Source organism: Cydia strobilella, chromosome 24 (assembly GCF_947568885.1).
Source record: "Cydia strobilella chromosome 24, ilCydStro3.1, whole genome shotgun sequence".
In the NCBI taxonomy this organism is placed as follows: Eukaryota; Metazoa; Arthropoda; class Insecta; order Lepidoptera; family Tortricidae; genus Cydia; species Cydia strobilella.
Genome location: NC_086064.1, coordinates 3,415,035 through 3,426,159, shown reverse-complemented (window position 1 = coordinate 3,426,159; position 11,125 = coordinate 3,415,035). Strand labels below are relative to the sequence as shown.

Sequence of the window (11,125 nt, the reverse complement as noted above, 5' to 3'; positions counted from 1 at the left end):
AAGACACGTGGAAATGGTTTACCATTTTTTCTAATGCTAAAAGACTAAGTATAGTTTCTAGTCATGTACAGTCAGCTGCAGAGAAAAGGCACCCCCCCTGCATACAAAGTTCTGTAAATTAGTATGGACGTGGGGTACCTTTTCTGTGCAGCTGACTGTACCAAATAGGAAATGAAAAAAAAAACGTTCGTGTAATATATTTTTTATATTTAATAATAGGGAATATTACGCGAAACTCGGCGTAGGTGGCGCCACTATCACAATCTGAGGGTCTATCGCGAAACAAGAAAATCGAACTTTCGTTATCTAACATCTCTGTCACTCTTGCGTATTCGAGCGATAAAGAGGCAGCTAGATAACGAAATTTCGGATTCGAGTTTTCCGGTAGGTCCCCTGAAAACTTGTTCAAAACCTGTTAAAGGTACAGTATGAATAAGTTACGATACGGTGCACTAAAAAAGCTAGTGCTGCACTCTGGTGGCAGAACATTGCAGTAATATCCCCTATTCCTCGTCCTTTGGAAATCTGAAATAAAAAGTTGAGTTTTGTGACCAACAATATTAATAAAAGGAACATTCATCAATGATCATTAATGTCTTTTTTATTAGGGTTCCGTACCCAAAGGGTAAAGACGGGACCCTATTACTAATACTTCGCTGTCCGTCTGTCTGTCACCAGGCTGTATCTCATGAACCGTGATAGCTAGACGGTTGAAATTTTCACAGATGATGTATTTCTGTTGCCGCTATAACAACAAATACTAAAAAGTACGGTCCCCTTGGTGCGCGCGTCCGACCCGCACTTGACCGGTTTTTAGTATTAAACTATAGTCTGGCAAACACAATCTGTCAGTAAGTAAGAACAAAGAAAACTATAGGTACAGTCGAAGGCAAAAATATCGATCCAGACAAATGGCTTAAAAATATGTGAACACGATTTTATTGTCTGAGCGTACACATATTTTTGAGACTTTGGGAATGTATATATATTTATGCCCTTGACTGTACTCATCAATTAAAATGAGACAGTCCTGGGCCAAACTATAAGAAAGCTGTAAATGTCGATAGGTTATTGATCTGAGGTCGATACATCACTATGCCAAAAATATAACCTTTCATACTTAGCAGAAAAGTTCGAAAATTTATGCAAAAATCTATATAGACTTGAATGAAAGTAATAATTACATAAACAATATATCGATTTCTATGTTTAGGGTCAGGTCCTATAAATTAATTTCTTCAAAATTGAACAAAACTCACCGATTAAAGGTTATCGGTTCGTGCGTATTTTCTTTTCTTCCTGTATGCGATTTACAGCCCTCGATCACACAAGACATTATTACAAAAAGAACTTCAAACCATTACAAATAAAAACTCAACACGTTTTCCAACAATCTTTCAGGAATAGCAAGAATATAATTAAAATAAACCAAGATGACCGCTGAAACATCCCGAAATATTTCAACTAAAATAATACGACTATGTCAAGTTGTTACAGTTGACACCTACCTGTGAAATAACGAACTTATATTTTATTTGGCTGGATTATATTATAGAACCACATAGAACCATTTGACATTTCCCTCAGTTCATCTTATGACAATACTGAAAAAAACGAAAGAACTTGCGGATTGTTGTCTCACTCACTCATAGACAAAAAGTAATAACGTGTTGTGAATACGATATCTTTTACCAAGCTTTTATTTTTGCCCGGCTTCTTTGCTTTAGTCATTATTCTGAGGAGCCACGAGCCGCGAATGCATGAATCTCATGGTTGACATATAACCAAGGATGGCCCTTTTACTCTATTTTACCGGTATTACCGTACACCGTACACGTATTACGGTACAAAACCGAAGTTTAACAGCGATTCAGGGGCGAATCACGCTGTCCCTTTTTAATGTATTGCACTATCCCTTTCGGCTATTTAGGGTTGTCAAAATGCAAGTCATTATGTCATTATCTTATTTGTGCTAGTGCACGCAAAGGGAAGCCCGAAAGGAGGAGTGTCCTGATTTTTTTCAGAAATTCGGTCTGAGAGCAATGGCGTAGCTAGGCGTCGGCAAAAGAGGCCTTCGCCCACGGCCTCGCACGTAGGGGGGCCTCGCAAAGCCAACCTTTTTATTACCTTGGGAAAACACATTGAAACAGGCCTCGCATTGGGTTGCGCATTATTTGGCTGTGTATTTATCGGGTTTGTCAAAATTCTGACATTGATTGACACTTCCATCAAAAGGTGTCAAAAGTGAGTGCAAATGCAGAAGTGTAATTAATTGTCCCAACTTGCTCTCGGCGAGTTGGGCCTTTTATTTATTTAATTAGAAATCATAAAAATAGAATTTGTTAATTAATGAAATAAACCCTCAACATGACGGTGAAACCTCGAGACGTACCAGATAATGACGATGACCCCGTCGAAACCATGCTGAAGAAAACTGGATGCCTTGAATTACATTATAAAGTGCAGGTAATTCTTATCGTTTATTTTGCCTGTGGACTGAGGTCCTACGTAAACCACTCCGTTCGTTCGTCGTTTGACCTCTCTATCTATATTTATTGCAAACACATCTAGTCTAATAAACATAAAAATGTGTGGGGAAAACCGGTAAAAATAAAATGGGGTCCCTTTGTTTAACATAATTATCGAAAATCATAATGTAATGATTGTCATATTATCATTAGTCATAATTCTGAAACCGTTACCTTTCAGGATTTTCCTCAGGTTATCCTATAGATAGGTTAGGTTAGGTTTGTTTTATGGCATCCCATGGCTCCTTCAAAATGGTAAGACGGGTGATGCCGGAGTGGCTTTTAGTGGGTACACCTCCTCTCCTCTCTATAGGAGGGGATGGCTGCAGGAGGGTCCCACATATCCCCCAATGGCTCCCCAGCCGGGGGAATGCGTAACGCATTTTAACACTCCATCAACAACAAAAAAAAACGTTTGTTTTATGGCAATCCTGAAAAGTTACGCGTTACTGAGAAAAACCAAATTATGACTAACTAAAATGTGGACAAACAATATATGGCAAACCACAATAGAGTCCCATATAAAATTTGTTAGGAAGACGGTCAACATAGGGCAAGAACATTGACGATCAGACACATTAAATAAGGCAGTGCTTTGCTTCTTTTGCTTTACCAAACCTCTGTTAGTGAAGTATGTCTACAAACGTATGTAAGAATTAGAAGCAACGCGAACAACTTGTAGATAGGGTTTGTTAGAAATGAGTCTTTTGAGCTATACTTGATGAATTCAACTAGATTTTTTTTTTATATTATAAACTGATCGGCGATTGGCCCTAGTCACACCTGATGGAAAGTGAAGACAGGGCCTAAGATGGAGCTCACCGGTTCAGTAACAACAGCCTATTCACTCTTGCTTTAAAGAGACCGAGGTCATATTGATCAGGGAATACAGATGGCGGGAGCGCATTTCATTCCTTAGCCGTCCGTACCAAAAAGGAGGAGGCAAAACATTTCGTCAGAACAAATGAAATGTGGACCACAAACGGGTGCATTCGCTCCCTGCGCCTGGATGTCCGATGATGGAAAGGGGAAGGTGGGATCAGGTTGTGCAGTTCCTGTGCGCACTCCCCGAAATGTATCCGATAGAACACCGATAGGCAAGCGACTCGACGGCGATGCTCAAGGCTCTGTATCCTTGACTTGACAGATGGGTCATCGCCAAAGAGTCTAAGAGCCCGGCCCTGTATTGAGTCCATTTTACGAAACTCCGCACTTCAGTCTTAAGTTAGGCCAATCAAATTAGACTTTTTCAAAGTATTAATTCCCAACAAGCTGAATCACTGATTTAAACTTTCACGATTTTTACTCATTATTATTCACAACCCGTCTTGTGAATAATAATGAAGCTGAAAATCGTTTTAATACCTTTTGGTCGTTAATGCATGTAATCCGAGTTTGCACAATCCCAGGAGGACTCAGGCCTCCGAATAAAGACTCCAGCAATTTTGTAGGTTTTATCTAAAAGTAGAAATTAGCCGTTATTGTACTTACGTGTAGTTTTGCTTATTAATTCTGAAGACAATGCATGTACATTTTTTTTATTGAGTTCTCTAAAAAGTGCTCAAGTCTCTACAAAAGACACAGTAAAAAAAACTTAAGTTTCAATTTAATTATTAGAGTGAAAACTAAGTAGTTTTAAAGCAGAGGACTCAAAGAGTGTTAAGAGTCCCCGGCAAGCTCGGCCGAATTGCACCTTCCCATACAAACGTAGTTCCGCTCTCATTTTAAAACTACGTGTTGGATTGTAATGAAACTTTGCACATACAATGACATGAGGTATATCTAGGTCTGTAATTAGTTCATATAGCTCCAGTTTATAAAACAAACGAAATAGAGCAAAAACAAGTTTTGTATGAAAAACTTAAATTCACTGTATTTTTTTAACTATAGTATCTGAAGCTACATAAACTAATTACAGACATAGATATACCTTATCCTATTGTAAGTACAAAGTTTCAGAGCAATCTAGGTAGTTGTTTTAAAATGAGAGCGGAAGTATGTTTGCATGGAGAACCGAGCTTGCCGGAGACCTTTAACCAACACTAATCATAGACGGTCTTACATTATGTTCTACACATATAAACCATTTTTTGTACTCCTCCCACCAGGAGTGCATAGCCACCACAAAGGATTGGAGAAAATGCCAAACAGTAGTCGAGGAGTTCCGCACTTGTATCGGCAAGCACAAGCAGGAGGAAATGACCAAAGCCAAGAACTAACTCTTAAGCTAACTCTGAGGAGCGTGGCATCATAAACATCAAGAATTAGCTTAGGCACATCACCATACCCTGGCGTTTTGGGTGCAGGAATGATTTTGTGTATTTGTACTTTGTTTATTGATAAATAATTACTAAAGTATGAATTAACCTTTTGTACGCCAAGAACATCGTCCGTCGTCGTCGTTACTTGTCGTGCCCACCGCGCCATGGACAACTATACTGTCCGCGCGCGAATTCCGTGCACGGGTGAGGAATGTTGGGCGTCATGACAGAGTGGTGTCATTTTGTACGTACGGGCGCGGCGCACCCCCCCCCCCCCCCCCCACTTCCTCGACCTCCGAATGCACGGAATTAGCGCGCGGACAGTAGGTGTTATGACGTACGCTGTCAAAGTAAGCTTCACACTTTCAAGTAAGGTTTACATTAGCTCGCTTGCGCCTGGGGCCTTGGCGTGTGTGACGTTTTTGTATTGTTTATAACGTTTATAAGACAGTACTCATGCTCTGAATTTTCGAAAAATATCAGCTTATATGATAAATGTGCCTAAGATGAAACAAGCGCGCGGTTGTTTTATGCGATAAACGCAGCGTTGAGAGCATGCGTTATCGGAATGTATGGAAATTTACTATGCGCGGTTACCGCAACGTTTACCGCGTAAAACAATAATAGTGTCATTAGATTATCTAATATAAAATGTCATTTTTCCTACATTCCGTAGATCGCATGCGTTCAACGCTGCGTTTATCGCATAAAACAACCGCGCGCTTAAGATGCGTAAAGTAGCGCAAAAATTTAATATATTGTAGATACAGTGTATGTTGATAGCGGAAGATGATGAGGCAACAAACCTTGTACTTGTTATCACATAATATATTAAGCCATCTGCTTCAACTGTTAAAGGCCAGAGCGCACGTGCGCTAAAATGTTGGAGCTGTTCACGCACACGTCACGCATGCGGTGTGCCGTCGCTCATAAGAAACTGTATAATACAACACGCACGTGCACCTCTACGCACTCGCAGCCGGTGTGTACAGGCGGTACAAACGGTAGCTACAATATTTTGTAATAATAACGCGCGTCGACTATCTTAATTTTTATGCTGGCATTATTTATATAAATTAATAACTATAAAATATTGTTATTTTTGAAATAAAAATGAGTAGTTAGTATGTTTTTTAGTTTTTTTATGAAAATTTGCGTTTCCACCAGAACCAATAGAATCACTTCAAATACCTAACCTCGCTTAGCGTGTTCTTGTATTGGTTCTGCACAAACACATTCCTCGCTTTTCATACATATAAGCATATAACTGTAGGTAATATGTTGTGTAGACGGAAAGGGTAGCCATTGCGACTTTGTAACTATTTACATATTGTCTGAAATGGTAACCAATACATCAGTTTTCATATTCACCAAAGAAAGAAGAGTAATTATTAGCCGGGTCCACACAGAGCGAGCATACGCGCAAGGCAATTTCCTCGCGCACAAAACGGCCAGTGTAGACATGCCTTGCACGCGCCGCCTCGGCCGAGGCACGTCTACACTGGCCGTCTTGTGCGCGAGGAAATTGCCTCGCGCGTATGCTCGCTCTGTGTGGACTCGGCTATTTGCGAACACACCAACAGTTTAACCAACACCAATGAATATAATATCTTACTTTGTTATAGAAGATTTTACAGGATGCCATCAAATTGGACTGAGGTATTTCGCTCTCAAAATCCCGAATCCCATGTAAATGTGAGCAAATACTTGACGTCCTGGTTTTACAATACAGACTAGTAATTTATTTTCTATACAACTTAAGTTCCAGTTTTTGAAAATTAAGATGCAACTTGAAAATAAAAAAATTTCAAGGGTACAGATACAGTATAAAAGAAACAGGTTAAATTAGAAAAGATTTATTAAATATAAAAATAAATAACATTTAAGCAAGGATTCTGCTCTTGTTGCGGAGAGCTGTGTAGGCCACCAGCACCGACAGAGCAGTAGCGAGCACCTCGGAGTTCACCCAAGGGCCGGAGTAACCTGCCGGACAAAAAATAGTGGTTTATGCAATTGATACAATGAAAGTCCTTAACACACGCGTGCAGTTATGACAGCTTACTTTTATATGACTGCCACGTCAAATTTTAGTGGACATTTTTTTTTTATTGTTACATTTAAATAATAAAACATACATACATACAAACATACGGGTCAAACTGAGAACCATTTTTTTAAGGCGGTTAAAAATATGGTAAAAACATGTTTCTTCAATATTTTTTTTACACTGACTACCGAGAACCCGCCTGGTAGGCACTCGTGAACTTGCTCAGATGCCGGACAATCCGCCCTTTTATACGCAGCTATAGACGACCGGTTTCTGGGGTATTGTTCAAAATTTTATCCGGTTGCGAAAGTGTTAAATAAGCCCAACAAAAAAAGGCTCGAAGGAACAGTCATAGGAATCATTTAACTCCAGTCATAACAAAGAAGAAGAGGAAAGGTTGGTGGTACTCACTGCCAGGGTGGGACAACTGGACAGCCAGTAGCGGGGGCACGATGGCGGCGGGGTCGGCGCGGCGAGCGCGACGCAGCGAGGCCCAGCCTTCCTCGTCCAACACTCGGACTTCGTGCGTGCCGGATCGGGCGCGAGCGGGCTCCTCGGTCCACGAGACCTGAAGATTGTGATCAATAGATCATTAGATAGATATAATACTCTTTATTGCACTTCTTACTAGTAATTAGTAAAAGGTGCAGATTTAGAAAAACAATAAGTCACAAGAACCCTGCAGTATAGTCTGGCAAAAAAGAGTAGAAATTATAAAGCGGCAACACTGTAGTGTCGTCCCGTTTTTCTTAGATTGATTTGAAAGGGAAGAAACTACAGTGTTGCCACTTTTTAATTTCTACTCTTTTTTTGCCTCTGTACAATTGAGGTTACATTCTCATTTCCAAACATTTTGAAATAACTGAAAAATGAAATTTGGAATTTATAATATCTATGTCTGGTCTTCGTTACATCCAAAACTTCTACTCACTATTTTCATTGTATAACAACATTTATCTAGATTTTTTTATGAACCAAACATAGATAAATGCAAAATGTTATGTTAATGCCAAGTTGCATGTTATTGTAAAATGAGTCTATTTTCATTAGACTCATAGACAAATGGTCACAAAATAGAACCAACTGGTTTCCTACATACACCCCAGGCCAAAAGTATGGAAACAAGCTTGTTTTTGAATAGAAAAGTGTGATCTTTTAAGCGATGGATTTTATACTACTCATTGACTATTTGGTAAAAATAATAATAGAAAATTTTAAAAGCAAATTACTCTGGCTTTGATAGTTGCCAATTCAACAGTATTTTTAATATTTTTAGTCTTAGTTTACAAATATATACAACAAAGATAGAAACATGAGATATTAAAGAAAACAACATTGTTTCCATACTTTTGGCCTGGGGTGTACAGCAAGAGAGGTCAGGGACACCCGAAAATTAGATGGGAGGATGATTTCCCACCAAAGTGGATAAGAACCGCTCGAAACTGAGATGACTGGAAAGCTTTAGAAGGGCATTTTGTCGGAAATCCCGACAACCTGACTAGTGAAAATTAATAATCAATTATAAAGAAACTAAACATAACTTTAAATGAGTCAGTGTTTAAAGGCTACCTAATTGTATTGTATTGTATTTTAAAATGAGAATGTTTCTTCAATGAGGGCTATCGTTTTTTTGCTCACCAGTTGGCGCCTCTGTTGATGGAGGTCCAAAAGACTAAAGAACAGCTGTCAGTCATTGAAGTGACAAGTGACATTTGACATTTCGAACTATGGAAAAGACCACCATCTACACTAGCGCCCCTAGCAGCGAATTCATACGCGTTAGCCCTCATTGAATGGGAGTGGCTTTTTGGCAGCGGGTTTGTGTAACTCTTAAAGATAGATGCAGACAACAGGTGGATCATTATTGTAGGTTTTTTTTCTTCTTCTAAAAGCCAGTGTAAACCAAGCATAAAGACAACAGAACTAGTCTGGTTTCTTAGAAATGTGAAAACTAGTGATTTTTTGAGCAATACATATTGGGGACTTCTTTTATTTTGATCTACGAGAATTGTCATGGGATTGTTGTTGTGATAATTTTCACAAATACTAAGGAGTGGAATTCACTTCCTGCAAATATATTCGCAGTCCACTATAACTTGGATCTTTTTAAATCGAGAGTGAATAGACATCTTTTAGGTTAAGCATGATCCATCCTAGACTGCATCGGCACTTACCATCAGGTGAGATTGCGATCAAATGCTTGCCTTTTTGTAATAAAAAAATAAATAAAATGATCATCATTTATTTTAGATAAATACATGATCCATAATACACATTGACGTTTAAATTACATATTCAAAGAACCAGAATCAAACTTGATAATGTTTTGTCCTTAGAGAAAGTCTTTCCTTTTTCTTGTCTTTCTTTCCTATGTGTTCGTAATTTTTTACGATTAAATTTCATCAAAAGCTATAGATATTGGCACTTAACTTGTATGCAGAAGACAGATCTAACTGTATGTCAGATTTATTTTACGATACAACAATTACGATCCTTTCTAATTTCACTGTGCCCTATTTAGATCAGAGAAGTTTAATGATATTTATGTTTTTCTGATACAAAAACTTAAAAAATAATAAACGGAATATAGTATAGTTCTGACTTCTAATTACAGAGATAGTATAAAAAAAAATCGGCAAAATGAAATATTTTGAGGTTACACTAACCTGGTATTTGTTCTCTCCGATACGGGCAGCAGTCAGCGGTTTACCCTCAACCTCAGCATACAGAGCGTAGTTCGGAGGCAGAGGATTGTCACACTTCAGCGTAAACTCCGTGATATACGCTATTTGTGTCACCACGGTCGCATCTAAACTTGTGAACGAAGCTGCCTCGACTTGAGGGTTTTGGCAGCTTTGGGCTAATGCTCCGCTCATAGAGCAGAGGGTAAAAAGGGCAATAACGTATTTTGTGACCATTTTGCTAACTTCTTTGTGACCTTTATATCTTAAACTAAATAAAATCTAATAGGAAACTGTTCGACGTCTCCCCGATGAATGTCGTCCACGTATTGAAGCGTTCTGAACGTAACATCAGAAAGAAAAAAGTTTATTTGTCATCTTATTAATTTGCTCTCTACTTAGTTAATAGTATTGATTACAAAGCTACAGAAAATAATAATTAAGTAATTGGTTTATCTTTGTACTAACTAGTAATTATTTCAGTACCGATTCTTTTTGTGGTCAGTAATTTAGTTTTATTACTATTGTAAAATAATTTATATTCTGAACGTAACCTGAAACATCACCGATGACGTGTAGCGCGCTCCAGACTACGCGGCGCGAAGCCGCGAACCCGAGTGTGTAGTCAATTTCGCTGATTAGCGTACTAGACTCCACACTCGCGTTCGCGGCTACGCGCCGCAATTCGCGCATGAGTGTGGAGGGCGCTTGTGGCCAAAACGCCAAATCTTTATGGCTGCGATCGATATTAGCAACAAATATCCTGAAATCACTGAAATACTTTAGGTAAATCTATTAAAAAAACATAAATCACCATAGGGGAGTTTCATCTTTCAAAATTAAATTACAAAAAGTTATTTATAAAAAAATTACCATGAGAAATAAATAATAGTGACAATGGGATAGGGTACTTTGCCTGAAGCGCCCTCCACACTCGTGCGCGAAGCTAGTTCGCTATCAGAGAAATCGACTCCACACTCGCGTTCGCGGCTTGGCGCCGCGTAGTCTGGAGCGAGCTTAAGCTTTGAAAAAATTGACAGTCTTTAAGGCCAGTCCAGGGCTATAACCGCGAAAATCGAAGTTCGTAAATTGCTGGCAGTTTTCTCTGTCACTCTAATTACGCCTTCATTAGAGTAAAAGAGAAAGATCCCCGCACTTTGCGAATTTCGGTTTTCGCGGTAGCCCCTCGGGTCAAATTTTCAAGATATTTCATTAAATTTAAATCATGTGGTGTGGACGCAAAAACAAAATTGGCTCGGCGATCCCACTTGATTCGATTGTAAGATTATCACGATGCAAGAATGCCAATTTTCGACGCTAAGGCCAGGATTACACTTGTAAGTTTTACTTACGTAAGTAGGGACAAAGCTATTTGCTAGAATGAGATAACGATATTCATATCTCATTCTGTAGTATAGCTGTGTCCCTACTTACGAAGTAAAACTGATTGAAAACTTACAAGTGTAATCGTGGCCTAATATGCGCGTTGGGGCATTTAAAAATAAATCTAAAATTGGTGGTTAAATTGTGTGCTTGTGGGAGTGTGGACGCTAGATGAGATTGACGCCAATTTATTTTAAGTTGGTCAATTTGATCGTCCCGTTTGGA

The 11,125-nt window shown here is 38.9% G+C and overlaps 2 protein-coding genes across 2 annotated transcripts; one reads left to right on the top strand and one right to left on the bottom strand.

Annotated features, from left to right (window-relative positions):
- Window positions 1-2,258: 2,258 nt before the first annotated feature.
- On the top strand, window positions 2,259-5,873 carry LOC134752106 (cytochrome c oxidase assembly factor 4 homolog, mitochondrial). Its single transcript, XM_063687668.1, has 2 exons — window positions 2,259-2,466; window positions 4,637-5,873. The coding sequence occupies exons 1-2, from the start codon at window positions 2,368-2,370 to the stop codon at window positions 4,745-4,747; spliced, it is 210 nt and encodes a 69-aa protein (XP_063543738.1). The 5' UTR covers window positions 2,259-2,367; the 3' UTR covers window positions 4,748-5,873.
- A 760-nt stretch (window positions 5,874-6,633) lies between these two features.
- On the bottom strand, window positions 6,634-9,846 carry LOC134752089 (translocon-associated protein subunit delta). The gene is made up of 3 exons (XM_063687650.1): window positions 9,503-9,846; window positions 7,248-7,404; window positions 6,634-6,772 (listed from the first exon to the last, which is right to left on the bottom strand). The coding sequence occupies exons 1-3, from the start codon at window positions 9,752-9,754 to the stop codon at window positions 6,672-6,674; spliced, it is 510 nt and encodes a 169-aa protein (XP_063543720.1). The 5' UTR covers window positions 9,755-9,846; the 3' UTR covers window positions 6,634-6,671.
- Window positions 9,847-11,125: the final 1,279 nt, after the last annotated feature.

What these genes read in the sequence shown, in the direction of transcription:
- LOC134752089 (XM_063687650.1), bottom strand. Translation starts at nt 9,754, where the DNA reads ATGGTCACAAAATACGTTATTGCCCTTTTTACCCTCTGCTCTATGAGC. An exon ending in TCGGAGAGAACAAATACCAG is followed by an intron (nt 7,405 to 9,502) that starts GTTAGTGTAACC and finishes CACAATCTTCAG; the next exon opens with GTCTCGTGGACCGAGGAGCC. An exon ending in CCAGTTGTCCCACCCTGGCA is followed by an intron (nt 6,773 to 7,247) that starts GTGAGTACCACC and finishes TTTGTCCGGCAG; the next exon opens with GTTACTCCGGCCCTTGGGTG.
- LOC134752106 (XM_063687668.1), top strand. Translation starts at nt 2,368, where the DNA reads ATGACGGTGAAACCTCGAGACGTACCAGATAATGACGATGACCCCGTC. An exon ending in AATTACATTATAAAGTGCAG is followed by an intron (nt 2,467 to 4,636) that starts GTAATTCTTATC and finishes TCCTCCCACCAG; the next exon opens with GAGTGCATAGCCACCACAAA.